Raw genomic sequence first — 25,029 nt, forward strand, 5'->3', positions numbered from 1 at the left:
CTCCTTGTGATGATAGAGATGTAGTTACTATCTGAGCATAAGATGAAACTAAAGGAATCGTGCTAAGATGGACACCATCTCCAAATGAAGCTGGTTTGCCATCTTGGTCTTGGCTGATTTCCAGATCTCTCATTCCAGCATCAGTCAAGGCGTGGAAATATCCTCTTGGAAAGGAAAAATACCCATTGTACACACAAAACATCCCCTGCCAGTAATATTTTGTACATGGAAGGGGACAGTCTTGTTCCAGACATGGTTTGATTTGCAATTATATTAGAGCAGGTGTGAAGCTCAGGAAATCAGGAGTCCAGGAAGTTCAAATGAATATACAGGTTTATTGTATGTTAAAGCTTTCTACAAGAATCTGAACTACTAGCAGTTAAAGCAAATTGGCGGGGGATAAGAGTCAATGGAATTCAAAGTGGGCTGGACTTAGATCTCTTGTGAGCATGAAGGGACTCGAGACTAATAACACGTTTGACCCCTCCCTCTGGCTCAGCCTGGTCCTCTCCTACAACAGGACTAAAACAGTCTTCTGACCTATTCAGAATTGCCTGCAGTTGTTCAAAGAGAAGAGACCAGCACAGGGCTGACGTCCTATTTTGTAGGGACTTTGCTTATTTATTTATTTTCAGAATTCACCCTGTTCCCATACAAACACACTTGGCAGCTTGAGAAGGAGGGACTGCTGTAGTCTAAGGAGGCCAAAATAGTGGAATAGCTTCTTCAAAAGGCAGTTAGCTCATCTCAAGCCATTTTCATCTGCAGGGAAGTCAGGAGTACATTCTTGATCCTTCTTGTACTTTATGTCAGTATTTGAGTTGGACTTTCCCCAACTTGGCAACCTCGAGATGCGTCGGGACTAAAATTCCCAGAATTCTCAGTTGGAATGGACAATTCATAGTGCTCATGAATGTATACAGTACCACAGCGAGACCTAGAAAGCTTTTCCCAAGCTGATGTCCATAACCATTTCCCAGAATCTGTAATCTGCAGCTGTGCTACAACTTCCATAAGAAACAGCAGGAATTAAATCTCTGCGTGGATGAGAAATAAAGAGGTCTATTTTGCTGCAACATTTCTTCAGACTTCTGGGGAAGGTGGTTTTCTTTTTGGGGTCCTCATTCCATATCTGAGAGCAGGTAAAGTTCAGTCAGGGCTGAAATGGGATGGAGATGTCAGCAAAAGAGGAAGGTCCTTTTTGATGATGACCAGGGTCTATGACACCTCAGTGTGGCCATCTTGCCATGAGCACATCATCATGGCCACCTCAGTGGAGCCACCTCAGTGCTGCCTTCTCAGCGTGGAACAAATTGACAGCCTGCTAGAGGCTGGACCCTGATCTGGAGACACAGCCTGTTGCGACTGTGGTCGACAACTGCCTCCTGTGAAGGTGCCATATGGGGCTACATCAAGTTGCCCCATGGCAGGTTTCCCATGGTGATTTGTCCCACACTGAGATGGCACGCCGAGGTGGCCATGCCGAGATAGCCGTGGTGGCAAGGCCATGGTAAGATGGCAGCGCCAAGGTGGCGGTGCCAAGATGTCTCATTCTGGACCACTTATGGCTTCTTTTCTTTATATAACATAAATGATGGACCAATTAGGTTTGGCTAAGAGAAGAAAATAATTTATTCCATTAACTGTTTCCTTCCCATCCACCCCCCTTCATAATTTGAGTATCCTGAATTTTTCCACCTCCTGTCCTGTAATGTTCCTCTAGCCCAGGGGTCCCCAACCTTTTGGGCACCAGGGACTGGTTCCGTGGGGAGAGGTTTTTCCATGGACTGGGGGTGGTGGTTTTGTGTGCTGCCTGCATCTCGCGGATGGGGCTTTGCTTGTTCGTGCGGACCAGTTTCTGGCATGCCATGGCCCAGTTCGGGTCCACGAACCAGGGGTCGGGGATCCCTGCTCTAGCCAAAGCAGCTTTGGGGAAAGTAAGTTGTCTGTGTTACAACTCCCTTGAAGTGTTATAAATATTAAATAAAATTTGCCCTCTCACAATTTTGCCAAACATATCAACTGAGGTTCCTTTGAAGCTGAATCTGTGTGGAAAATTTGCAAAACAGGAAAAGTCAGTGTTGGTTTGGCATTTTCATCCAAATATTTTTGTATTTGTGAAAGGAAGAGTTAACTTTGAGAGAGTCTGTCTTTTGAAGATCCTGTAGATCAAAGTAATCTTTGTTTTTTCTCTTCTTCTTTCCCCGAAAGGTTTGGATGAGCGACCGACCTCAGGTTCTTGGGCAACAGGAGATCAGAACAACTCCACGTTTGACCAAGTCAGGGTAAGGATCGGGAAGATCTGTTCATTGCAAGATGCAAATGGATCTTTGGGGGTTTGTCCACACTTTTTTTTGTGATGGGAAAGTGAACTACTCTTCATTCCTTTTTTTCTGAAAATATAGGAAAAGTAGATTTCCTCTCAACTTAATTCTTGCTGAGCTATTTAATTTTGAGGAATCAAATCTAATTTTAAGGAATTATTTTCTGAGAGCATCCAGTCACGTGTCCTCTAGGAAACCAATCCATAAGCAGGAGGTGAAAACAACAAACCTCTTGTTTGTATATACTTACTGGGTTCATATTTAAAGGATTTTTTTCAATCTTACTCTTCAGCTCCTGAAGCTCCCAGACCTGCTTACATACAATAATGTAAAATTGGTGCTGCTCATTCAGCTTATAATCTAATACAGAAAGAAAAAGGGATGAAGAAGGAAGATGAAATGACAGACTTAAGAATCAATTCTTAAAGTTCTATTGCAGTTCAAGCTAAGTTCATTTGCTGGAATGGAAGTAGTAGAGAGAAAAACAGAGCCTGAAGGAATTGGTGTTTTAACAAAGTTGAGGTTTATTCCATGGAGCCTAATAGAATGGCTGATATACACTTAAGAGATTTCCATGAATTTAAGGTTCTGCTTAGCTATCCGAGTTAATGGTTCGGTCATCTTGTTTTTGAGTTTGATCTGTCTTCCTTCCAACATTAATCATCCTTTTTTTTTTTGAACTACTTTTGGCTTATTTTCTTTCCCATGATAGTAGCAGGTGAAGATAATGATCTGTCCAAAAACCTTTTCTGTTCTGGAGAGCACCAGATTTATTTAGTTATGGAATTTAGAAGCCACCCATTGTGCTTTAGATTGTAAGCCGCCCTGAGTCTTCGGAGAAGGGCGGGATATAAATGGGATTTTTTAAAAAAATATATCTCACTCTGAAGTGGATTCCGTCTTTTATGATGGAGACTTTCTGTATGTGCTGAGGTTTTCTTGTGATTTCCTCACTTCCCTCCATAACCCTGACGCAGCATGGCTGAAGGGAAGTGTGTTTACTTATTTAACTTCTGCACCTCTTCAGCTGAGAGCCGGTCCAGTGTCGTGTTTAAGGCATCAGGCTAGAAACCCGGAGACTGTGAATCCTAGTCACGCCTTGGGCAAGGAGCCAGCTGGTTGACCTTGGGCCAATCATTCTCTCTCTCTCTCAGCCTAGGAAGGAGGCAATGGCAAAACACTTCTGGAGAACCTTGCCAAAAAAACTTCAGGGACTTGTCCAGGCAGTCTTTGAGAATCGGGCATGATTGAACAGAAGGGAGGGGGGGGAGGGGAAAACGCTGTGGAAAATGAGAGTATATAGAAACAGTTTGATAGTCAGTTGGAGTCGATTTGACCCATCCCAAGATTGCTGGCCTTTACAAGAGCCAACTAAATTGAATTTTAAAGGTGTATTTTGATATGGAAATGGTTCTGGGATACCCTTAGTCTAGCTCAGGGGTGTCAAACTCAATTTCATTCAGGGCCGCATCAGCATTGCGGTTGCCCTCAGGGCCGGGTGGGTATGGCCAGGGTGGGCGTGGCCTACTGGGTGGGCGTGGCTAGAGTGCGTATGGCCTACTGGGTGGGCGTGGCCAGCTCTACATCGTTCACATCAAGGGTGCCTATGGGGGGCCCGGGCGGGAGTGGGACAGATCTGAGGGTCTCTGGCAGAAGGAGGGTCTCTGGGCCAAGGCCAAGGCAGTGGGGGCCGTTCCCTCACTGTTTCCAGGATGGCTTCACGGGCCGCATGAAACCATTTCGCGGGCCGGATCTGGCCCCCGGGCCTTGTGTTTGACATGTCTGGTCTAGCTGATTGAGACAGGAGTGGGTAGACAGTGTGCTTCGTGACTTTGTGCATGTGGATACTATTTTTGTTTTCCTTATAGCAGGGTTATGGCGAAGGTTCACACTACAGTGAACACAGGGACCTGCCATCCCATAACAGCATATCTTCGTCGTCATTCCTGGGGTCTGGAATAGTAGGTAAGTGTCACTGCCTGGAGCAAGTCTTGACATTGTAAAATTTTGCTCATCTGGTGATGATGTTACAGATATTCCTCGACTTATGACTACAATTGAGCCCAACATTTCTGTTGCTAAGGGAGACCTTTGCTAAGTGAGTGTTGCCCCATTTTACGAACTTCCTTGCCGCAGTTGTTAAATGAATCACTGCAGTTGTAAAATTTGTAACCTGGCTGTTAAGTGACTCTGGCTTCTCCGTTGACTTGGCTTGACCCTGGGACACTGCGGCCGTCATAAATAGGAGTCAGTTGCCAAGCGTCTGAATTTTGATCACTTGACCACGGGGATGCTGCAACAGTTGTAAGTGTGAAAAATGGTCATAAGTCCCCTTTCCCCCCCAGTGCTGTTGTAACTTTGAATGGTCACCAAATGAATTGTTGTAAGTCGAGGACTACCTGTACCTAGTTTGGGTAATGAAATGGCTGCAAGAGAACAACCAAATTCAGACAGCACGACGGAACCCTAAGCTACAAATATTCTCCTTTAGAAGCGGTGTTTGTGCATATAAGGCCACATGGCTCACATTTTTGAGGTACTCTAACCGATCCCCCTCCCCCCACACCTCCGGAGAGTATTTGTGAATTAATCAACAGTAGGGAAGGAAAGCAAAGAGATTGGTGGGAATTATTTAAGTGTTAGGAAGGAAACCGAACCGCCTGAGTAGATCTCTTTCAAGTAATTATTTCTAGCAATTAACTCCTTTTCAGGGCTAAGCTTGCTAATCTAGCCAGCATTGTAACTGGTGTGCATCCTGGACAATGGTTTTTAATCGGTTCACAGTCTTCCGCTCCTCCCTCCCAACTGCCTTTAATCTCAACGTGTTATCTTTCCTCCTCTGTTCCCTTGCTAGAAATTATATACTTAATAGAATGATTGATTTTGAAAATCCCATTTTTCTTCCAAATGCCACAGTGAGAAGGAAACCCTTTATGTTCCTTGAACCCTAAGCCTGAAATATCCACATGTTCATGTTTGGCCCCCAGCTGAGACATGTGAGCGATCTGGGGGGGGGGGGCAGGGGGTACACAAAGGAACATTGCATCTTTCTCCTGAATGCCAATCTGGCTGCCTTGGGGTGGTCTGGCATTTTTTCTGGAAGTTAATCCTCTGAACCGGAAACTGTTTGGGGTGTTCTGGCCAAGATACTAAAATGTTGGGTTTTGCTCGTGCCTAGGATTACATTGGCTGTGTCCGTACATAATGATGCCAAGCCAGGATTTCTTAACCATTGTGTGTTAAAAGATCCAGAGTGTGTTAATTTACCCAGCATGTGAAAAAACAGCAGTAGGCAGGCTCATTGATTATGGAAAGTCAAGTGCCAACAAATAGCATTTTATGTAGATGAGCCAATGAATGCCAACCATAGTTAAACGTACTTTTTTTAAAAAATGCTCACAGGTAAGGTAGCTTCTCTCCCTGACTGAAAGCTAACAAAGTGCATATTTGCATAGTTATTCTTTAGTGTGAGCAACATACTAGGCATAGCAAACTAAAGCATAGTTTGCGTGATACATTGAAAGCCTTACCTTAGAGTGAAGGCAACAAAACCATGGTTATTGCTAACCGAAGTTAAGCTTGTTTGAATCGTGATTCTCCTTTGGCTGGAGTTCAGCCAAAAACCACACACACACACACACACACACACACACACACAAATTTGGATTGCTGACGTGTGTGTGTGTGTGTGTGTGTAAAATATATATGTGTAATCATATGCCAAGCCTTTGAATTTTGATCATGTGTCATGGGGATGCTTCAGCAGTTGTAAGTGTAGAAAAATGGTTATAGGTCACTTTTTCCATTGCCGTTGTAAATTCAAATGGTCCCTGGACAAATGGTTGTAAGCTGAGGACTACCTGTATTAGGTGGTGGCAGGGGGCAAAGGAGAGCTGGCTGCAGTTCTCTTCTCCCAACAGCCTCATATCATGTCTAAGCAGCAGGCCTGATTTGAAGGCATCCATGTGTAAACTCCCAGTAGGGTGAGCAAATTGCCTGTGTGGAACACACCTGTTCTTCACTGATCAAATCCATTGTCAAATGGAGAAAGATATCCTAAAGCCAGGATGTCCCTGGTCTCTCTCTCTCTCTCCCCCTCCCTCCCTCCCTCCCTCCCTCCCCCTCTCCTCCCCTCTCTCTCTGCAGCTTTGCTTTAATTTGGTCCATTGGTTGCAGCTCTAAGTGTTGTGTGTGTATGTGTGTCGGTATGCATGCATGCAGCTAGTAGGGCTATTACCTCAATCATATTGCAACTCTGCAGAAATGATTCGGGATTGTTGTGTGTCGCAATCAAGAAATCCCTGTAGGCAAAGCCTCACAGAATTTCCATCCTGACCATCTCTTTGCAATAATGACCCATCCATGATCTGTATATTTGTATATTAATGGCCCTTACATGGTTCAGCTTTCTTATTTAACCATGATTTGGTTGGTGTGCTTGTCCTTTGTTATTTCCATTTCATTCTTATTTGAAAAATAAGTTTGTATTTTAATTTACTCCCAAAAGCTTTGAAAAGGAGTCGCAGAGTTATAATGAGAGAATCTGACAACTTCCATTTAGCTTATCTCCCCAGTCTTAAAGTTATTTTTGCCAGGTTTCCTCCCCAAGTTATGAATTTTCGAGGGAGACTGCATTAAAATTGGCATGCATTTTTTTTCTTTAATACTGAACTCTACTGTTGCATGCAATTTCCCAATAGTTGCATTCTTTGGAAGCCATTTCTCACTAAGGGCTGGGTTTGCCCAAATAACACAATTTTTTTTTGAATTCACAAATGTATTATTGTTTTCTAGCTTTATAGAAGTGTATTATTGTTTTCTAGCTTTATAGAACTGAGAGATGTAAGAATTATATAAGCTTCAATTAAAATGTTTGCTGTGCAAATGTTCTTCCCCATTTCCAGCCAAAAAAAGACATATGAGACTCAATGGGCATAGATTCCAGCCAAAAAAAGACATATGAGACTCAATGGGCATAGATTGTAGGCGGATTATGAGTATTCCCTTCCCATTTTATAGCTCCAGGAATTCACCAAAATTGTATTTCTGAAATTTGGCTGCAAAATGTTGAAAAATGTAGAGCCATGGTGGCGCAGTGGTTAGAATGCAGTATTGCAGGCTAATTCTACCTGCCAGGAGTTCAATCTTGACCGACTCAAGATTGACTCAGCCTTCCATCCTTGCGAGGTTGGTATAATGAGTACCCAGATTGTTGGGGGGGGGGGAACAATAGGCTGTAAACTGCTTAGAGAGGGCTGTAAAGCACTGTGAAGCGGTATATGCATCTAAATGCTATTGCTGTTTTTAGGGATACAGGTGGTCCTCAACTTACCAATGACTTAACAACCAATCAAAGTTATGACAGACTTAAAGAAAAAAAAAACTACTTAAGACCTAACTTGAAGTTACAACTGTTTGTGACTTTCTTACAAGCAAAGTCAGTGGGGAAGCCGGATTCACTTAATAACCATGTTCCTAATTTAACAACTACAGTGATTCACTTAATAATTGTGGCACAAAATGTCATAATAAATAAATAATACATAATAATAATAAAGTTGGAAAGGACCTTGGAGGTCATCTAGTCCAATCCCCTGCTAAGGCAGGAAACTCTATACTAGGGGTGTCAAACTGCTGGCCCGTGGGCCATGCCCACCCTAGCTCCAGCAGTACGGGGGGGGAAGTCACGATGCCTCGTGACACGTCACGTTGACGTGGCAAGTTTGACACCCATGCCCTATACCATTTCAGACAAATGGCTGTCCAGTCTCTTCTTAAGAACCTCCGGTGTTGGAGCATTCACCGCCTCTGGAGGCAGGTTGTTCCACTGGTTAATTGTTCTAACTGTCAGGAAGTTTCTCCTTAGTTCTAGGTTGCTTCTCTCCTTGACTAGTTTCCATCTGTTGCTTCTTCTCTTGCCTTCAGGTGCTTTGGAGAATAGCTTGACTCCCTCTTCTTTGTGGTAGCCCCTGAGATATTAGAAGACTGCTATCCCTAGTCCTTCTTTTCATTAAACTAGACATACCCAATTTCAGCAACCGTTCTTTATATATTTTAGCCTTCAGCCCCCTGATCATCTTTGTTGTTCTTCTCTGCACTCTTTCTAGAGTCTCCACATCTTTTTCACATAGAGGTGACCAAAACTGGATGCGGTATTCCAAGTGTGGCCTTACCAAGGCATTGTAAAGTGGTATTAATACTTCACGTGATCTTGATTCTATCAATTGGGCAGGAAAGGTTGTAAAATGGGAGAAAACTCACTTAACAAATATCTCACTTAGTTTCCATCCGTTGCTTCTTGTCCTGCCTTCAGGTGTTTGACTCCCTCTTCTTTGTGGCTTCCCCTGAGATACTGGAAGACTGCTATCATGTCACCCCTCGTCCTTCTCTTCATTAAACTAGAAGACATACCCAATTCCAGCAACCGTTCCTTATATGTTTTAGCCTCCAGTCCCCCAATCATCTTTGTTGCTCTTCTCTGTACTCTTTCTAGAGTCTCATAAAATGAGGCAAAACTCGCTTTAACAAATGTCTCACTTAGCAATAAAAATTTTGGGCTCAGTTGTGGTCCTACGTCAAGGACTACCTTATTAACTGGGATTTACTAGCAAACACGCCAACTGATTGATTTTAAAAAAAAACACGGACTCACTCTTAGCCAAGAACTAATTTTTAAAGTACTTTTTTTTTAACCTCTGGCATAAGAGGGCTGAGAAAGAGTAAAATTCCCCCCTCCCCCAACATACACTCCTTTTCCTCCCCTCTCATCCTGATCTTGTCAAGATTAATTCCTGTGCACAGCTAACAGAAGCTCTAACCTTGAAGGAAAGATCTTGCCGTTTGCTTTGCAAATGCTCCTGAACCTCTCTGTTGTGGTTTAACCTGAGTCATCATAGTGGCAAAAAACAAAAAAACAAACAAACACCAGGGCTATTTTTGTGCGGGGGGGGGGGGTAGGGGGACGGCGGGGGCAGAGAGGAGAATGAGGGCAGTCATATGGCAAAATTAGTTCCTAAACCGCTTTTAAAAAATTAGGTCAGTTAAAAGATTTCGCCCTACAACCTTTTGACCTCCTGTTTACTTAATGCTAAGCCTCTCAAATGAATGGGAATGCGCGTGGCATAATGCCTGCTTGCTGTTGAAAAGCATTCTTATCGATCCCGGGTGTTCCAGTGTACGCTGGAGAAAAGTCAGGATCGGCCTTGATGGCTGGATGACTGCCTCTGAAGGACATCTGCTGGGAGGCCGTTTGGCTTCCTGGTGCAGGTGGTGGACCATGGTGAGAACAGGCGGCTGAACCAGATGGGACCCGAGGGTCTGAGCCAACTGTTTGCGTTCATGTGAATGACATTTATTTTAGTGTGAGCTTTCAGCATGGGAGAAGTAGTTGTCAGGTGTGAAAGACCAGGTCCACACATGAAGTTTCAATACACTATTTTTTTTTTGCTAAAAGCCTATGCTCAGCAATCTTTTATTGCTAGAAACCTAAGCACAGGAATCTTTTATTGCTAAAAGCCTATGCGCAGGAATCTTCTCCACTAACAGTAGAGACCCTAATAAGCAGGCATATACATAGAATGAAGGCTACTGCTAAGTTTGTAAGCCGCCCTGAGTCTTCGGAGAAGGGCGGGATATAAATGGAATTAAAATAAAAATAAATAAAAGTTAGAAAAGAGTCAATGGCACTTAAAGGGGACTGGATTCCATTCTCTTATGGCTACGTAGGGATTCTAGGCTGATTCCCCCTTTTCACTCCACCCCAGATTCTGTCATCCCTTCTCCTACCATAGCTGAAATATTTTGAGCCCTGAGACACATTCATATGCTCAAGCCCAACAGCCTCTTAAGTCTTGAAACAAAAATCTACGGAGATCCTCTGTCATCCAAGTCATGGTTTTTCCAAAGGTGCTTTTTTCAAGAGGCAACCTGACACTTGTTTTTCCTTGAAGACGTTTCGCTTCTCATCCAAGAAGCTTCTTCAGTTCTCTCATTCTTGAATGAGAAGCGAAACATCTTCAAGGAAAAACAAAGCACAGTTGCCTTTTGGGGGGGGAAAAACACCTTTGGGTCTTGAAAAAAATTGAAGATGCAGAAAGGAGGATTGGAAATTTGGAGCCTCCTGTAGGAAGGCAGCTGGAGAATTAGAAGTTCTGGCAAGACCAACTAATGAAGGCTGATCTTGCTTCTGAGCCCCCGTCTCTCCACCAAGACTAACTGGCTGCTATCCAAAACAAACTTTGAATTGGATGGAATGAAGGGGTTCAGCCAGCAAACAGTTAGGAGTTTGCGATATACAGTCCTGACAAGATCATTGGACAAGCTGGGTTTGAATCCTTGTGGTATTTTCGACTGGCACGGCATTTTGCCCTGATTACATTGCTTGGAGGACGAAAATCTTAAAAGTAGTGAGAAATACCAATGACTGCAAGCTAGTTTGGAGAGGGGGGACTGGGGGGGGCTAACAAAGGGGGGGAAAGGCAGATACTGAGGAGATTGTGAAAGCAAAGCGTTATCCTGGCTTTCTTGCCTTTAAAAAAATGATAACACCAAACAGTTTTATTCTTATCTCCTTAAGCGCAAACTGAGGTTTGTATGAGTGTGTATACATCAGTGAGAGGGTGACTTTGGCATGCATTCTTTCCCATGGGTGTAAAATGTATGTCTAATGTTACATCCAGGTCCCATAAACATCCTGTCTGAGTATAAAACATTGTTTTCTAGAATACAGGGGCCCACTGAAAAATGTTTTATTTCATTTCCTTATAAGATTTGGCATAGAGGGAACTGGGTGTTTTTAGCAGAGGGAAAGAAGTATGGTTACAAGATATTTCATCCATGTCTCAGATAGGATCTGGATTTTTACCCAGGGCCACAGAAATAATAAAGCTTTATTGATGTAATATGTAGAAACATAGAAGAGTTCTGATATGAAATGGGGTCTTCTCAGCTAGAATATGGAAAAGATGAAATCTTCTCACCTAGAATACGGAGGAGATAGGGTCTTCTCTCAGCTAGAATGTGGAAAGAATGGGGGTCTTCTCAACTAGAAAATGGAGAGGATGGGGTCTTCCCAGCTAGAATATAATAGAGAGAATGGGATATTCTCAGATGAGGTATGGAGAGATCTTCTCAACTAGAAATTTATACTGCAGGAATTGTGTGTGTGGTGTGGGGAGGGTGTTACTTCTTCTGTTTCTGAAAAAAAAGCACCACTAATTTTTAATTTATTTTGCTTTATTTTAATTTTGTTGCTAACTGGCTAAGTATCTCAGCTGTGTACATTTATTTTGTTTTAAAATGTTCTTAGTGTTTTAATTATGTTTTTGGATTGTAACCTACCAAGAGTCATTGAGATGGGAATCTGTAGAAATTGAATAAATAAATAAATAAAAATAAATAAGGCTGGTTTGAGAAGAACCAAGATATTGGTTGCTGGAAGTGCAATGATTTGAATCCAAAATTGTGCCACAGAAATGGCTGCAACACCCATCAGCACTTCCTCTGAGAACCTGTGTCTGTTTTGGGAGTTCATATAGCAGCCAGGAAAATATCCTTTTGAGTTATCCAGATATGCAACAAGCATGTTTCAGGGTGTGCTGTTGCTACCTCCTTAAACTCAAACATATATTTTCCTGCAATCCTGCAGCAACAATGCAAGCCTGGGAAACCATGCAGTTTTTAAAGGATGCGCCCACTGTTGCAAAGCAATTTTCTGGCTTCAAATCCAAAACTTTGCACATCCCAAGATGTTGGATTTCCAACAAGATTATTTGCAGGGCTCCAGCAGATGAGGAAAATCTTTGTTTTCTCCCTGTATTCTGACTTGTGTCTCCATTTGTGGTAGTTTTCCAACACTTCCGATTTGCTCCCAGCTAATTGAAGGTGAGACTAGATAGAAAATTCTCTTTATCAGCATCTGTTGGGGAGATGTTGGGAAATCCTGCTGTATATAAATAGGTTGTCTTGAGGTATTATTGAATTGTGTCTTATTTTTAACCCTGATTTCACTTTTGGAAGGTTGAATTGGGTTTTGAGAGTGTCTGATAAAAAGTTGCAGCAGAATTGGAAGATGAATAGAATTGGAATATTAATCTCCATCACCACGATATACCTACTTGCTTTCAAGTATCCTAATATTTCCCCAGACAGACTTTTATCTCTTTGATTTTTGATCTCTAGGAAAAGGTACAGAAAGAAGCAACTACCCATTTGGAAGAGATGCAGGCATGCCAGCTATCAATCAGGTAAGCAGCACTGTTCTTTTATTTTCAGTTAATGTTTTAATCAAAGATTTATTCAGCAAAATCTTGATCTCTTAGAACAGGGGTCTCCAAACTTGGTAACTTTGAGATTTGTAGACTACAACTCCCAGAATTCCCCAGCCAGCGTGGCTGGTTGAGGAATTCTGGGAGCTGAAGTCCACAAGTCTTAAAGTTGCCAAGTTTGGGGACTCCTATCTTAGAACAAAGAGATGTTTGTTTTCTTTCTCGTAAGCAGGGTAAGGAAACTTCACTTTTCCTTTAGGGTGCATTACAGAACATAGGAATCGGAAGGGATCTTATAGGTCATCTACGCCAAACCCCTTGCTCATTTCAGGAAACCGCTAAATCATTCCTCAACAGGAGGAGTGGGGCTACTTATTCCCCATTTGAAAAGGTCCACAAGGGAAAGCTACCATTAGCCTTCAAGGGGGAAGCCACAATTCACCGCTGAAGCTCTCTGGCTTTCAAATCTAGCCAAAAGAGATGTGCCAGACCAGGCCAAGTCATGCTAATCCAGCATTCAGTTTTTCTCAACTCTGATCAGGATCTGGGCAGCTTCATAAATAGAATTTATCCATCCTTATCCCTATCCCGTCTATATCTATATATACCAGTATAGCTATAGCTATATATCCAGTTGTGGGATTCAAATGTGTGAATAACCGGTTCTCTTTGTGGATGCCGCTTCCGGAAGTCCATTCTGGGCTTGGGCAACAAAAAATTAGCTATTGATTCTGCTGAAGTAGTGCGAACTGGCTGAATCCCATCACTGTATATATCTAGCTATGTATCATTTATTTCTATCATCTGTCTTTCTGTCTGTTTAGCCATCATCTATCTCTATCATCTGTCTGTCTGTCTGTCTGTCTATCTATCTATCTATCTATTATCTATCTATCTATCTATCTATCTATCTATCTATCTATCTATCATCTATCTATCTAATTATCTATCTATCTAATTTGGAGACTGCCCATCTCACTCATGGAGTGACACAAAGTTTGAAAGGAACAACCATCATTTTGACTGTCTTTAGATCTGCTACTTGTTTATACTCTGCTACTACTCGTTTGCATTACGTTCCCATGTTCAGATACCTTTGGCCTCCACTTCCTTGTGTTTCCCCCCCCCTCCATTGAAAAAATAAGTCTTTTTTTGCTACAGTGTAAAAGCTGCCTGTTTCTGAGCACTGTAAGCACTGGTACCCCTTGGCTCTCCTTGTGGGTTTTTTGCAGTCTGCCCAGAATGCTGGGCTAAACGGACTTGGAACTTCATCATTCATGATTTATGTGGTCACAGAGATGAGGTTTAGACCAAGGGTCTCTTAAGCTTGGCAACTTTAAGACTTGGGGACTTCAACAGCATGGCTGACTGAGGAATTCTGGGAGCTGAAGTTCACAAGTCTTAAGGTTGCCAAGTTTGGAGACCCATGGTTTAGACCAGGGGTAGGCAACGTTGGCTCTTTTATGACTTGTGGACTTCAACTCCCAGAATTCCTGAGCCAGCTGAGCCTACCCCTGGTTTAGACAAATGATTTATTGAAGGAATCAAGCACAATATGAATGAGAGATCCTCTGAGTTTCACAGTTATGCTAGTCATCTCTGCCGGTTGATGTTCTCTAAATATTTTGGATTATAACTCAGATCATTCCTAATGGGTATGTCAACTGGGAATTACATTTGTTATTCCCAACCAACACATTTGGATTGGAGGGTGCTAGGAAAGGGAATGGCCAATGAGTAATAGCTGAATTTTATAATATATATATATTTTCTCTCTCCCATCTCATCCCCACCTATTCCTGTCTGTGCTGCAATCACACTTGCATGTAAATATTTCCTTTCTTCTAAAGGGAAAATAAGATAACATCTTAAAATGGTGGCAGGAGAAAGAAGAGATGAAGAGAGGATTGTTGTGATTCTTTTTTCTTCAAAACATTAGACCAATTTTTCCAAAACTTCTGAGACAGGCGGATATCTGTGTGTGTGTGTGTGTGTGTGTGTGTGTGTATATATATATATATATATATATATATATATATATATATATATATATATATATATATATATATATATATATATATATATATATATATATATATATATATATATATATATATATATATATATATATATATATATATATATATATGTTTTCTGAGGTTTTCGCGGGTGCCTGTATGTGGATCCTTGGTTTTTCGGGTTTTTCCCCGCGTAGAATTAAAGGTGTAGGCGCAACGTTTCGATGGAATCCCATCCATCATCATCAGGCTTCTGTTTCCTTCTTCTGGGAGAAGCATGTGGCTGTTTGTTCCTCTTTTTTAAACTGCCAGAGGGGGTGTGTTCTGTGGAGGTGTGCTCTGATTGGGTAGGGGACCAAGTGTGTTCTGATTGGGTGGGAGTGTGTTTTGAATGGTGGGGGTGTTCTGATTGGGTGGGGGTGTGTTCTGAGTGGATGGGCTGGTCTCAGCTGCCAGCTCCAGACCTGAGCTGGTGAGTTGTGCTGCTTTTGTTCGGCTTCGTGTTTGTGGTTAGGGTTAGTCTTAGTCTACAAGAAATCCAACGGCTCCCTAGGACACACTATCCACCATAAAAAAACACACACAAACCGCTATCTGAACGCACTCTCACACCACCACCCAGCACAGATCAACTCCGTAGCCAAGACACTCATCTCCAGAACAAAACACCTAGCTGACGAACAACACCTAAAAACCGAACTACACACTCTCACTAATGTACTAACAGCCAATGGATTCCAAAGAAACACGATTACCAACTTAATCCGAAGAGAGACACCCACAAAAACCCAAGACAGAGAACAAGAAAATGGCAAAGCCCTCCTCCCATACTTAAAAGGGACCACAGACAGAATCAGCAAGGTCCTCCAAAAACACAACATCAAAACAGCATTCTACACAGACAGAAAAATATCCACCATCCTAAGAAACCCCAAGGACATAATTGGGTTAGAAAACCAAGGAGTATACGAAATCCCATGCACCACCTGCCCCACCACATACATCGGACAGACCAACAGAAGAATAAGTGCACGCATTGAAGAGCACAAAAACTCACTCAGAAAGGGAGAACAAACTTCATCCCTGGTCCAACACTTTGAAGCCACGGGACATGAAATTGATTTTAAAAAAACCAAAACTATTGCCAAAATTGAACAGTTTAACAACAGAATAATCAGAGAAGCCATTGAGATAGAAAAACGCCCCCACAGCATGAATAAACGAGATGATACCTCTCGTCTACCAGCCATTTGGAAACCCGCCTTGATTGACAGACGAAGCCCAACCACCAAGAATGATACCAGACCCAAACTCATGATAACATCACATGACATCACCACCACACAACCATTCAAAAAGCAAATCCGAACCCACAACGATAAAGACACACAACCACAAAACAGAAACCTAACTACAGCTGCAACATCAGCCACTTTAAACCCCTCCAAACCACACAATAAGCAAACTGACACCCACTATAAAAACATGGCACCACCACAAACACGAAGCCGAACAAAAGCAGCACAACTCACCAGCTCAGGTCTGGAGCTGGCAGCTGAGACCAGCCCATCCACTCAGAACACACCCCCACCCAATCAGAACACCCCCACCATTCAAAACACACTCCCACCCAATCAGAACACACTTGGTCCCCTACCCAATCAGAGCACACCTCCACAGAACACACCCCCTCTGGCAGTTTAAAAAAGAGGAACAAACAGCCACATGCTTCTCCCAGAAGAAGGAAACAGAAGCCTGATGATGATGGATGGGATTCCATCGAAACGTTGCGCCTACACCTTTAATTCTACGCGGGGAAAAACCCGAAAAACCAAGGATCCATATATATATATATATATATATATATATATATATATATATATATATATATATATATATATATGTATATATATATGTATATATGTATATATGTATATATGTATATATGTATATATATATGTATATATGTATATATATATGTATATGTATATATATATATACACACACACACACACACACGCATGCTGAATTTCAAAGCAGATGTGCGAAGACGGCTATGGGTGCCAAGATAGATGTAATTTTAAAAACAGAACAGGAGACTTGCCAGCCGGCCATGTGTTTAAATAGTATGGGTTTGGAGTTTGCTTGTGTTGTTGTTGTTTTAATTTGCTTTCTGGTAGGCGGAGGAGAGAGGCATAATTGAAAGGGTGACGTCATGAATGGAAGAATCAGTGGGAAGAGCAAGGCTCTTGCTGTGCAGACCATAAATCACGGGAAAGAAAGCATAGCTTGTAAGTTGCTTAGGAAAGTGGCCTGCCAAATCCAACATTATTGGTGAGACACAGTCTAAACATTTCCAGCACCAGCTCCTTAATGGTAGACTGCTTTTGAACAGGGAGTTTTCCTTTCCCGCCCCCCACCCACCCCAACCCTTACCAGTTACAGGCCTTGTAAGAATTGGTAGAGATGAACATTCTGATGAGGCAAACTAGATGTTTCACAGGTGATCCTCAAGCAAGACATAAAAAAGGAACACTTGCCCTTTATGATTTGTCTCCCCACATCTAATCTTTATTTGTTTGTAAAATTTATTTATTTGTAAAATTTGTTAGCCGCCCATCTTGCCCCAAGGTAACTCTGGGCAGCTTAGAGTAGAATGGTTAGAGTAGAAACGAGATCTTGGCAGCCTGTTTGTGACACTCCAAAATTTTACAGCCATTTCTTTAGTGCATGTTTGAAGTTACAACGGCACTGGAAAAAAAATGACTTTTGACCAATCCTCACAGTTATGACTGTCACAGCATCCCCACAGCCATATGAACAAAAGCCAGGCACTTGGCAACCAGCGTGCATTTACAAAGTTTGCAGTATCCTGGAGTCAATGTGATCACCATTAACAACTTTCCAGAAGTCCTTTGGCAGGCAAAGTCAGTGGGGGAAGCCGGATTTATTTAATGACATGATTCATTTAACAACCAGGGCAAAAAAGGTCAAAATCAGGGTGTGATTCACTTAACTTAGCATTGCTTAGCAATGGAAATCCCGGTCCCAGTTACTGTAAGTTGAGAACTACCTGTAATGCTTTTTTTTTTTTTTGCTTTTTTCAAAATTAAAAATGGAAATCCTCCCTCTTGCTTGCTTACTTATGTATTTGGAAAACTTATATGGATCCCTATCTTAGACATGATAATCCTAGGTAGCTCATATCAACATTTCATAAAAACAAAGGTATATAGACAAACCCACAAAACCCCACTAAAGACATACTTCTCACCACAGCCCCACAACATCTCATTAAATCTACGTTGACTGGGCTCATTTCTATCCTAGCCCAATGCTTGAGCCAGGTCTTCACTGCATCTGGAAGTCCTTCCTTCCTTCCTTCCTTCCTTCCTTCCTTCCTTCCTTCCTTCCTTCCTTCCTTCCTTCCTTCCTGTAGATGATCTCCAGGAAGTAAACCATTTCCATTTCCTCTTAAGTCCTCCCCCACACCCAGAAAACCCAGCCTCTGACCTTTGCCAAAGGGCCTCCCATGTCTTCCTGGAAGGTCAAATTGTATTTGGATCCCACAAAAGGTACGTATTCTGGTTTAGAGAGCTGCTACGCCAGTGGAACAGGGAAATTTCTCTGCTTAAGTATCGTATGTAAGCAGAGTATCAGAAAACCCATGTTGCCATAACCCACAGCTTTGTCTAGCCCAGAATTCTGTTTCCAGTAGGGCCTGGCTAACATGCCTGAGGAATTCAAGATGTGATCTAGTTCAGCACCACTGGATATGGAATGTGCACTTTCTAATCAGTTTTGTATCTGATTTCTGAAAATAATTGAAGTGTAGTAAAACACTTATGTGAAAAAGACTTAAGAGCCCATTTAGCCTGGTGTCCTGCCTCCAGCCCCATCAGGCCCAATATCTTGGGAAGCATCACAAAGCATAGATCGATTTGCCGTCCTGCTTCTTTCCAACATCTGCTAAACAAGGCTTTTGCAACTAATACAGAAATCAGTGAAACCTCTATGCTCAGAAACTAATTTGAGGCCTCTCTTCAGATGAGGTGGACCTGTGCTCAGTTCAGCCATGATCTGTTTTACATGGATCTGGAAATCGTTCCCCCCCCCCCGGCAGTTATTTTCCTCTTTAATTTCTCCTTCACTGTAAGAGCCAGACTCTGGAGATTACAAGTAGTCCTTGACTTACTACCACTATTGGGACCAGAATCTTCATTGCTTGTTAAGCAAATCCAACTTCCCCCATTGACTTTGTCTGTTGGAAACTGACTGGGAAGGCCGCAAATGGTGAACACATGACCCTAGATGCTGCACCATGATATAGTGCAGGGGTCTTCAAACTTGGCCTTTTTATGACTTATGGACTCCAACTCCCAGAATTCCTCAGCCAGCATGCCTGAGTCCACAAGCCATAAAAGGGCCGAGTTTGAAGACCCCTGTATAGTGCATGCCAATTGCCAAGTTTTGATCATGTGACCATGGGGATGCTACAATGGCTGTAAGTGCGATGACCAGTTGTACGTCACTTTTTTAGTATCTTAATTTTGAACGATCGCTAAACAAATGTTGAGCACTATCTGTATATTGTGTAGAAATTAGTCCCCAAACTGGAGAGTACCATTTGGCCAAAGATGAGGAACCTGCGGTCTAGCAGGGGTTGCTAAACTACAACTACCAGCATCCCTTTCCTGTTGGCCCTGCTGGATAAGACTGTGCGTCTTGGACTACAAACCCAGTGCTGTTGCAGAGGTTGAAGTCCATCCTGCCCGGAGGTTATCATTGAGAAACATTGCGATGGATTTCTGCCAGGTTGGCAAAGGTGTGAAAGAGCTAGACTAGCCAAACAGGAATATAAACCTGGCACTAACGCTCACATGCGTCCACACCTGGCGCTCGGCTCTTCCTCGTTTTGGAAAACCACGTTCGGCAAGAGATTTGAGTTTTGTTCAGGCTATGATGGGGCACTCTTGTTTTTCTTGTTTCTGCAGCCTGGCTTTCTGCCTAGCGAAATAGGGATTTCGAGTCCCAGCACGCTCTCCCCAACGGGGGTGAAGGGAAGCTCTCAGTACTACCCATACGCCAACAACCCTCGCAGGAGAGTCGCAGACAGCAACATAGGTATGTGGCCTTGGTGAAGGGCTTTGGCTGGAGCAGTTGCCTTTGGGGGGTTGTGTGTAGCAAAAGTTCTTAACTGCAAAGGAGGAAGACCAAAAGACGTTTCCTGTCAGGGTCTCACTGCAGCCCTTCCATTAGAGAAAGTTCCTTTCCTGTTGTTTTGAGAGTTTCTAAGATTCATGTAAAGCACTGTTGTTCAACCTTAGCAATTTTAATATGTGTGGACTTCAGTTCCCAGAATTCCATGTCCAGCTTGCTGGCTGGGGAATTCTGGGAACTGTAGTCCACACATCTTAATTGCCAAGGTTGAAAAACAATTATATAAACCACCATTCTTGCTCAAACATGGGACAACCAAGGGCTTCTAAGAAACCCAAGAATTGACTGAATAACCGAATAGAGAGAGGGGGTAGCTGCGCTTCCCACAACTTTTGTTCAAAGGTAGATTAATTCCAGACAATCAGCTTCCTTTCAATCATCATCACCAGCAGCCTGAAATAGACCTTAAGTATGGATTCGTCTTCTTCAGTTCATTATTTTCCTGCCACTGGATGACCCAAGAATCTAATATTTGGAGACAAAGAGAAAAAAAATCTTAAATTAGTGTTGCTCTAAATGTGATAGGACAGCAATCCTAAAAACCTGAAAGTGATGCTATTTGGAATTTCTTTAAAATTAATTTACTTACTTTAGTTACGAAAATTTATATGGCCTCCCACCTCACTCTCAGTGACTCTGGGAGTCTTAGAAAGATAATTTGAGGAATTATGATCCCAATGTATCTGGAGAGGTACCAGTTTAGAGATATTCTAACTCAGTGTTTCTCAAGCTTGGCAACTTTAAGATGTGAGAATTTCGACTCCCAGAATTCCCCAACCAGCATGACTAGCTGGGGAATTCTGGGAGTTGAAGTTGCATGTCTGAAAGATGCCAAGGTCGATAAACAGTGCTCTAACCAGTTTGGTAATGCTTTCTTGTAAAAACTGTGTCCCAGATCTTACAGAGCATTTTTCTCTGTCCAAGAATTCCACCAATTATTGACACTGGGTCTCCAAAAGGTGTTGCCCTATCACTGATGTATAGCTTGTCAATGATGTAATAAGAGCAACAGAAGCAATGTTTATTTTACCGAGGGAAAAGGGCCACATACACTTGTTACAACAGAAACCATCTTTTTGTGACACTTTCCCAAGTGTTTCCCAAACTGTGAGGTATATCTTCCTTGAGGAGGTACAGAGAGAATCCCAGAGAAGTGTGAAGAACTTTTTAGTGTACAATTACAGTAAATCCAGCCTTCCCATACGTTCACTTATATTGTTTTCATTGTTGAGTTGTATTCATTTTGGTGTTTGCATTTTTTAGGGAAGATGTGTGTATATTAACATTGCGCTAAAGGGAGGTGTGATGGCAAAAAGTCTAGCAATCCATGCTGTAAAGTCTTCTGTGGAATCCATGAGTCCAAGAAACCTTTGCTGTTGTCATTTTAACAGTATAGAGCACGCAATCTGGGCGTCCTCCTGGATTCACGACTCAGTTTTGAAGATCATATTGGAGTCGTGGCTAAGGGGGCATTTGCCCAGATTCGCCTGGTACACCAGTTGCGCCCCTTTCTGGACCGAGATGCCCTACGTACAGTCACCCACGCACTCGTTACCTCCCATATAGACTACTGCAATGCTCTCTACATGGGGCTGCCCTTGAAGACCACCCGGAGGCTTCAACTGGTGCAGAGTGCAGCTGCACAGGTAGTGATGGGAGCACCCCGATACTCCCATATTACACCCCTCCTGCGTGAGCTGCATTGGCTACCGGTTGCCCTCCGGGTGAGATTTAAGGCGCTGGTACTTACCTTTAAAGCCCTACATGGCTTAGGCCCGGGATACTTGCAGGACCATCTGTCGGGAACAAATTCCCATCGCCCAGTACGCTCACACAGAGAAGGCCTCCTCAGGGTACCGTCGGCTAGACAATGTCGGCTTGCGACCCCCAGGGGAAGAGCCTTCTCTGTGGGAGCGCCAGCCCTGTGGAACCAGCTCCTCCCTGAGCTTCGGATGGCCCAAGATCTCCAGTCCTTTCGCTGCGGCCTCAAAACACTCCTTTTCCACCTGGCTGACCTGGACTGACAGGGATTTTAATTATGTTTACAATTTTAACTCTAATCTTTAATTTATTTCAATTTTTAATTTTAATTTACTGTACAGAGACCTTTAATTTTGTTGTTGTTAGCCGCCCTGAGTCCTTCGGGAGATAGGGCGGGATATAAGTCCCATTAATAAATAAATAAATAAAAAATAAATAATAGACAAAATGTCATTATTACCATATCAAATCTTTCCCCTCAAGAAGCTGAAGCTTGTCTGAATTTTCATTCATTCATTCATTCATTCATTTCCTGCTTTTAGTATTTTTACAAATAACTCAAGGTGGCAAACATATCCACTACACCTTCCTCCTCCTCCTCCTTTTCCCCACAACAACTGTGTGAAGTGAGTTGGGCTGAGAGAGAATGATTGGCCCAAAGTCACTTAAGCTGGCTTTCATGGCTATGGCAGGACTAGAATTCACAGTCTCCCAGTTTCTAGCCAGGTGCCTTAAACCATTAGACCAAACTGGCTCTCTCCTTCCAGTTTCATTCATCTATAGAACATGCAAGGCAGATTCCTCTGACAGTGAATGGGTCTATTGTAAAGGCAGTCCATAGAACTTTAATAAAGGTGGGATTTGAATCCAGATCTCCTCATACTCCTCCACCCACTTTGTCATGCGGGGCAAGAAACAAACAGAGGTGGCCAGAAGATCAGTGAGCTTCGGTGGGACCACTTCAGGTGCTCTGTGCTTTGGGAAGCTCAGCCAGCTGCCGGGTATCCTGCATCCCATTGCTTTGAAGTCAGTTCCCCAGAAAGCTGCAAGCAACAGCAGCTAGAGAAGCTTGACTTGACGAAAAAATGAATTGGAGTCTCATAAGGATGTTTTGAGATAGCTTCCAGCACATCCTTCCTGGCAAGCAATTTTGCCAGCCAAATCCAAGCTGCATGTAAATAAATATTCCTTTTATCCTCCCCCATCTGCTGTCCAATTCAGAGGAGCACAGGGGAGGATGCTGGGAGATCTTCCTTTAAAAAGCCAACCTCCCAGATCTTTCCAAGTGACCCTCCCCCCACTCTTTATGAGGTGGAATGGAGGTAGTTGCTCCATTTTGCCTTCAGGAGAACCCGGACATCTGGCATTCATTGATGGAAAAGAATCTCAGGAATGGAGACCTTTGAGTCAATGCAGCCGTGTGGCTTTTTCTCTGCCACTCAGTGGCCAGGACCAAAGGTGGGGGAGATATCAGGGGTTTGCAATCATTATTAATGTATATAATGCTGTCTGGGTAGATGATGTTTTGCAAAGAGCAGGTGTGCAGGTCCTGGCCCCATTTTCCTGGCCTTACAATTTAAAACAGACCCAGGAAAGAGATAGAAAAGGGAGAAACAGAAGCAGAGACCAGCAGAGTGCAGGGCCATACTAGCGAGGGATGAAGAGAAGGATGGATTGGTAGGGCTTATCCATGCCTTCTTAATCACCATAACAATAAAAATTAATAATTAGAGATGTGCAGGAATCTGACCCATAGAGGGAATGATGTTTCAGAACTGCCATGAGCACGATAAACAAGGGCATCCATTTTAGACCCGAGCCACCTTTGCTGCTTTAGATTTGAGCACTGCATATTTTAAAAAAATAATACATCTAGTCCAAATTTTGCCTCAGCCTTTTGGGAGGTTGCTAGTCAGTCTTTGAAATCTTATGCTTGCTTCCTTTTGAGAGCAGGGGGTCTTCAAACCTGGCCCTTTTATGACTTGTGGACTTCAACTCCCAGAATTCCTCAGCCAGGCATGCTGGCTGAGGAATTCTGGGAGTTGAAGTCCACAAAGTCATAAAGTTTGAAGACCCCTTTTTTTGAGAGTATACAGGTAGTTTTGACTTATGACCACAATTGAGCCAAAATGTCCATTGCTAAGCAACGCAGTTGTTAAGGGAGTTTTGCCCCATTTTACGACCTCTTTTTAAGGAAATCACTGCAGTTAAGTTAGTAATTTACCCACTACCACTGCAGGTGTTTCTCTTCTTACAACCACAATGGAGCTCAGAATTTCGGTTGTAAATTGAGGCACCACATGACCAGACTCGATTTTACAACAGTTGTAAAGCAGGCCAATGTGATTATTAAGTAAATCATGTGGTTGAATCAAATGGGCCTTTTTAGTGGAAACTAGCAAAATAACCTGCACATTGTGGTCATGTGACTGCAGGACCCTGCAACCAGTTGTAAATATGGGCCAGTTGCCAAGATCCAAAATATGATCACAGGACTGCGGGGGAGGGGGGGGGTACGACAAGTCACAACTTTGACAATGGACTGTACATATATTTTGTTAAGTCCATCATAATTTTAACCGTTTGTTAAACAACCAGTCATAAGTCAAGCTCTACCTATTTATCTCTTTTCCCCTCTTTCTGCAAAATATCTCATTTAAAAGAGCTGTTTTCTAACTTCCAAGAAAAACCCCCAAAAGGAGAACTATGTTTTAAACCTAAAAAGAGTTCACAATGCTCACCCTTATCCTTCTTTTTGAGCTTGTGGGGTAGAGGGGAGAGAATAGCTTCACAGACGTGAATTAAACCTTAGCAACTCCCCCCCCCCACGTCAGTTCTTCTTTCCTCTTCATTTATGAAGATCCTGAAGGGGAAAAAAAAGCTTCCTTCCTTCAATGATTCAATTCATTCCCCTCATTTGCATGTCAAAAATGTTCTCAAGAACAAAGCACCTTCCATGATCATTCAGAGATTCTCTCCAGCTCAATACTCTCTTGGGTACCTTGAGCTACAAAAGCCATCTTCCTTAGGGAGTTACAAAGGTGTAGTCCAGCAGATTGGGGGGGGGGGATGCGATGGGCCTAAAGAATATATCATGAGTGCAAAGGCAGTTCATATTTTATGAATATTTAAGGGGCCATCTGTCTCTTGTAGAGTTGGCATGCTTTGAGTCCCATTGATTGAACAGAGCTACAATGGGCCCCACCTTCTCTATCACAGCATCTGTTCTCCAACACAGTATCTCCAGTGGTTCAAATGACCCAAATCTGACCTTGTTTAAGCAAGTCTTGAAGGTCTGGCTCTTCCCCCAATCCATGGGTTAGGGACTACATCAGTCCTTCATTGGGAATATGGGTACGGTTTTATGCTGTACCCGGATGTCTGTTGTTCTTTTTGCTAGCTAAAATGTGCTGTTCTTAATACTGTACGTGGCTGAGAGTC

At 42.8% G+C, this 25,029-nt stretch overlaps 1 protein-coding gene across 9 annotated transcripts in view; it reads left to right on the forward strand.

The window, feature by feature from the left end:
- Positions 1-25,029, forward strand: part of TCF3 (transcription factor 3) — a 129,404-nt gene that overhangs the window by 58,456 nt on the left and 45,919 nt on the right. For 8 of the 9 annotated variants that reach the window (XM_083349652.1, XM_083349654.1, XM_083349655.1 and 5 more), the window contains exons 4-7: positions 2,212-2,285; positions 4,193-4,289; positions 12,504-12,568; positions 19,602-19,731. In XM_083349652.1, the coding sequence (XP_083205778.1) occupies positions 2,212-2,285; positions 4,193-4,289; positions 12,504-12,568; positions 19,602-19,731 (366 nt within the window). The remainder of the gene's footprint in view (positions 1-2,211; positions 2,286-4,192; positions 4,290-12,503; positions 12,569-19,601; positions 19,732-25,029) is intronic. The other variant, XM_083349656.1, reaches the window with a different exon arrangement.

Source organism: Vipera ursinii, assembly GCF_947247035.1.
Source record: "Vipera ursinii genome assembly, chromosome: 1".
NCBI classification, from domain to species: Eukaryota; Metazoa; Chordata; class Lepidosauria; order Squamata; family Viperidae; genus Vipera; species Vipera ursinii.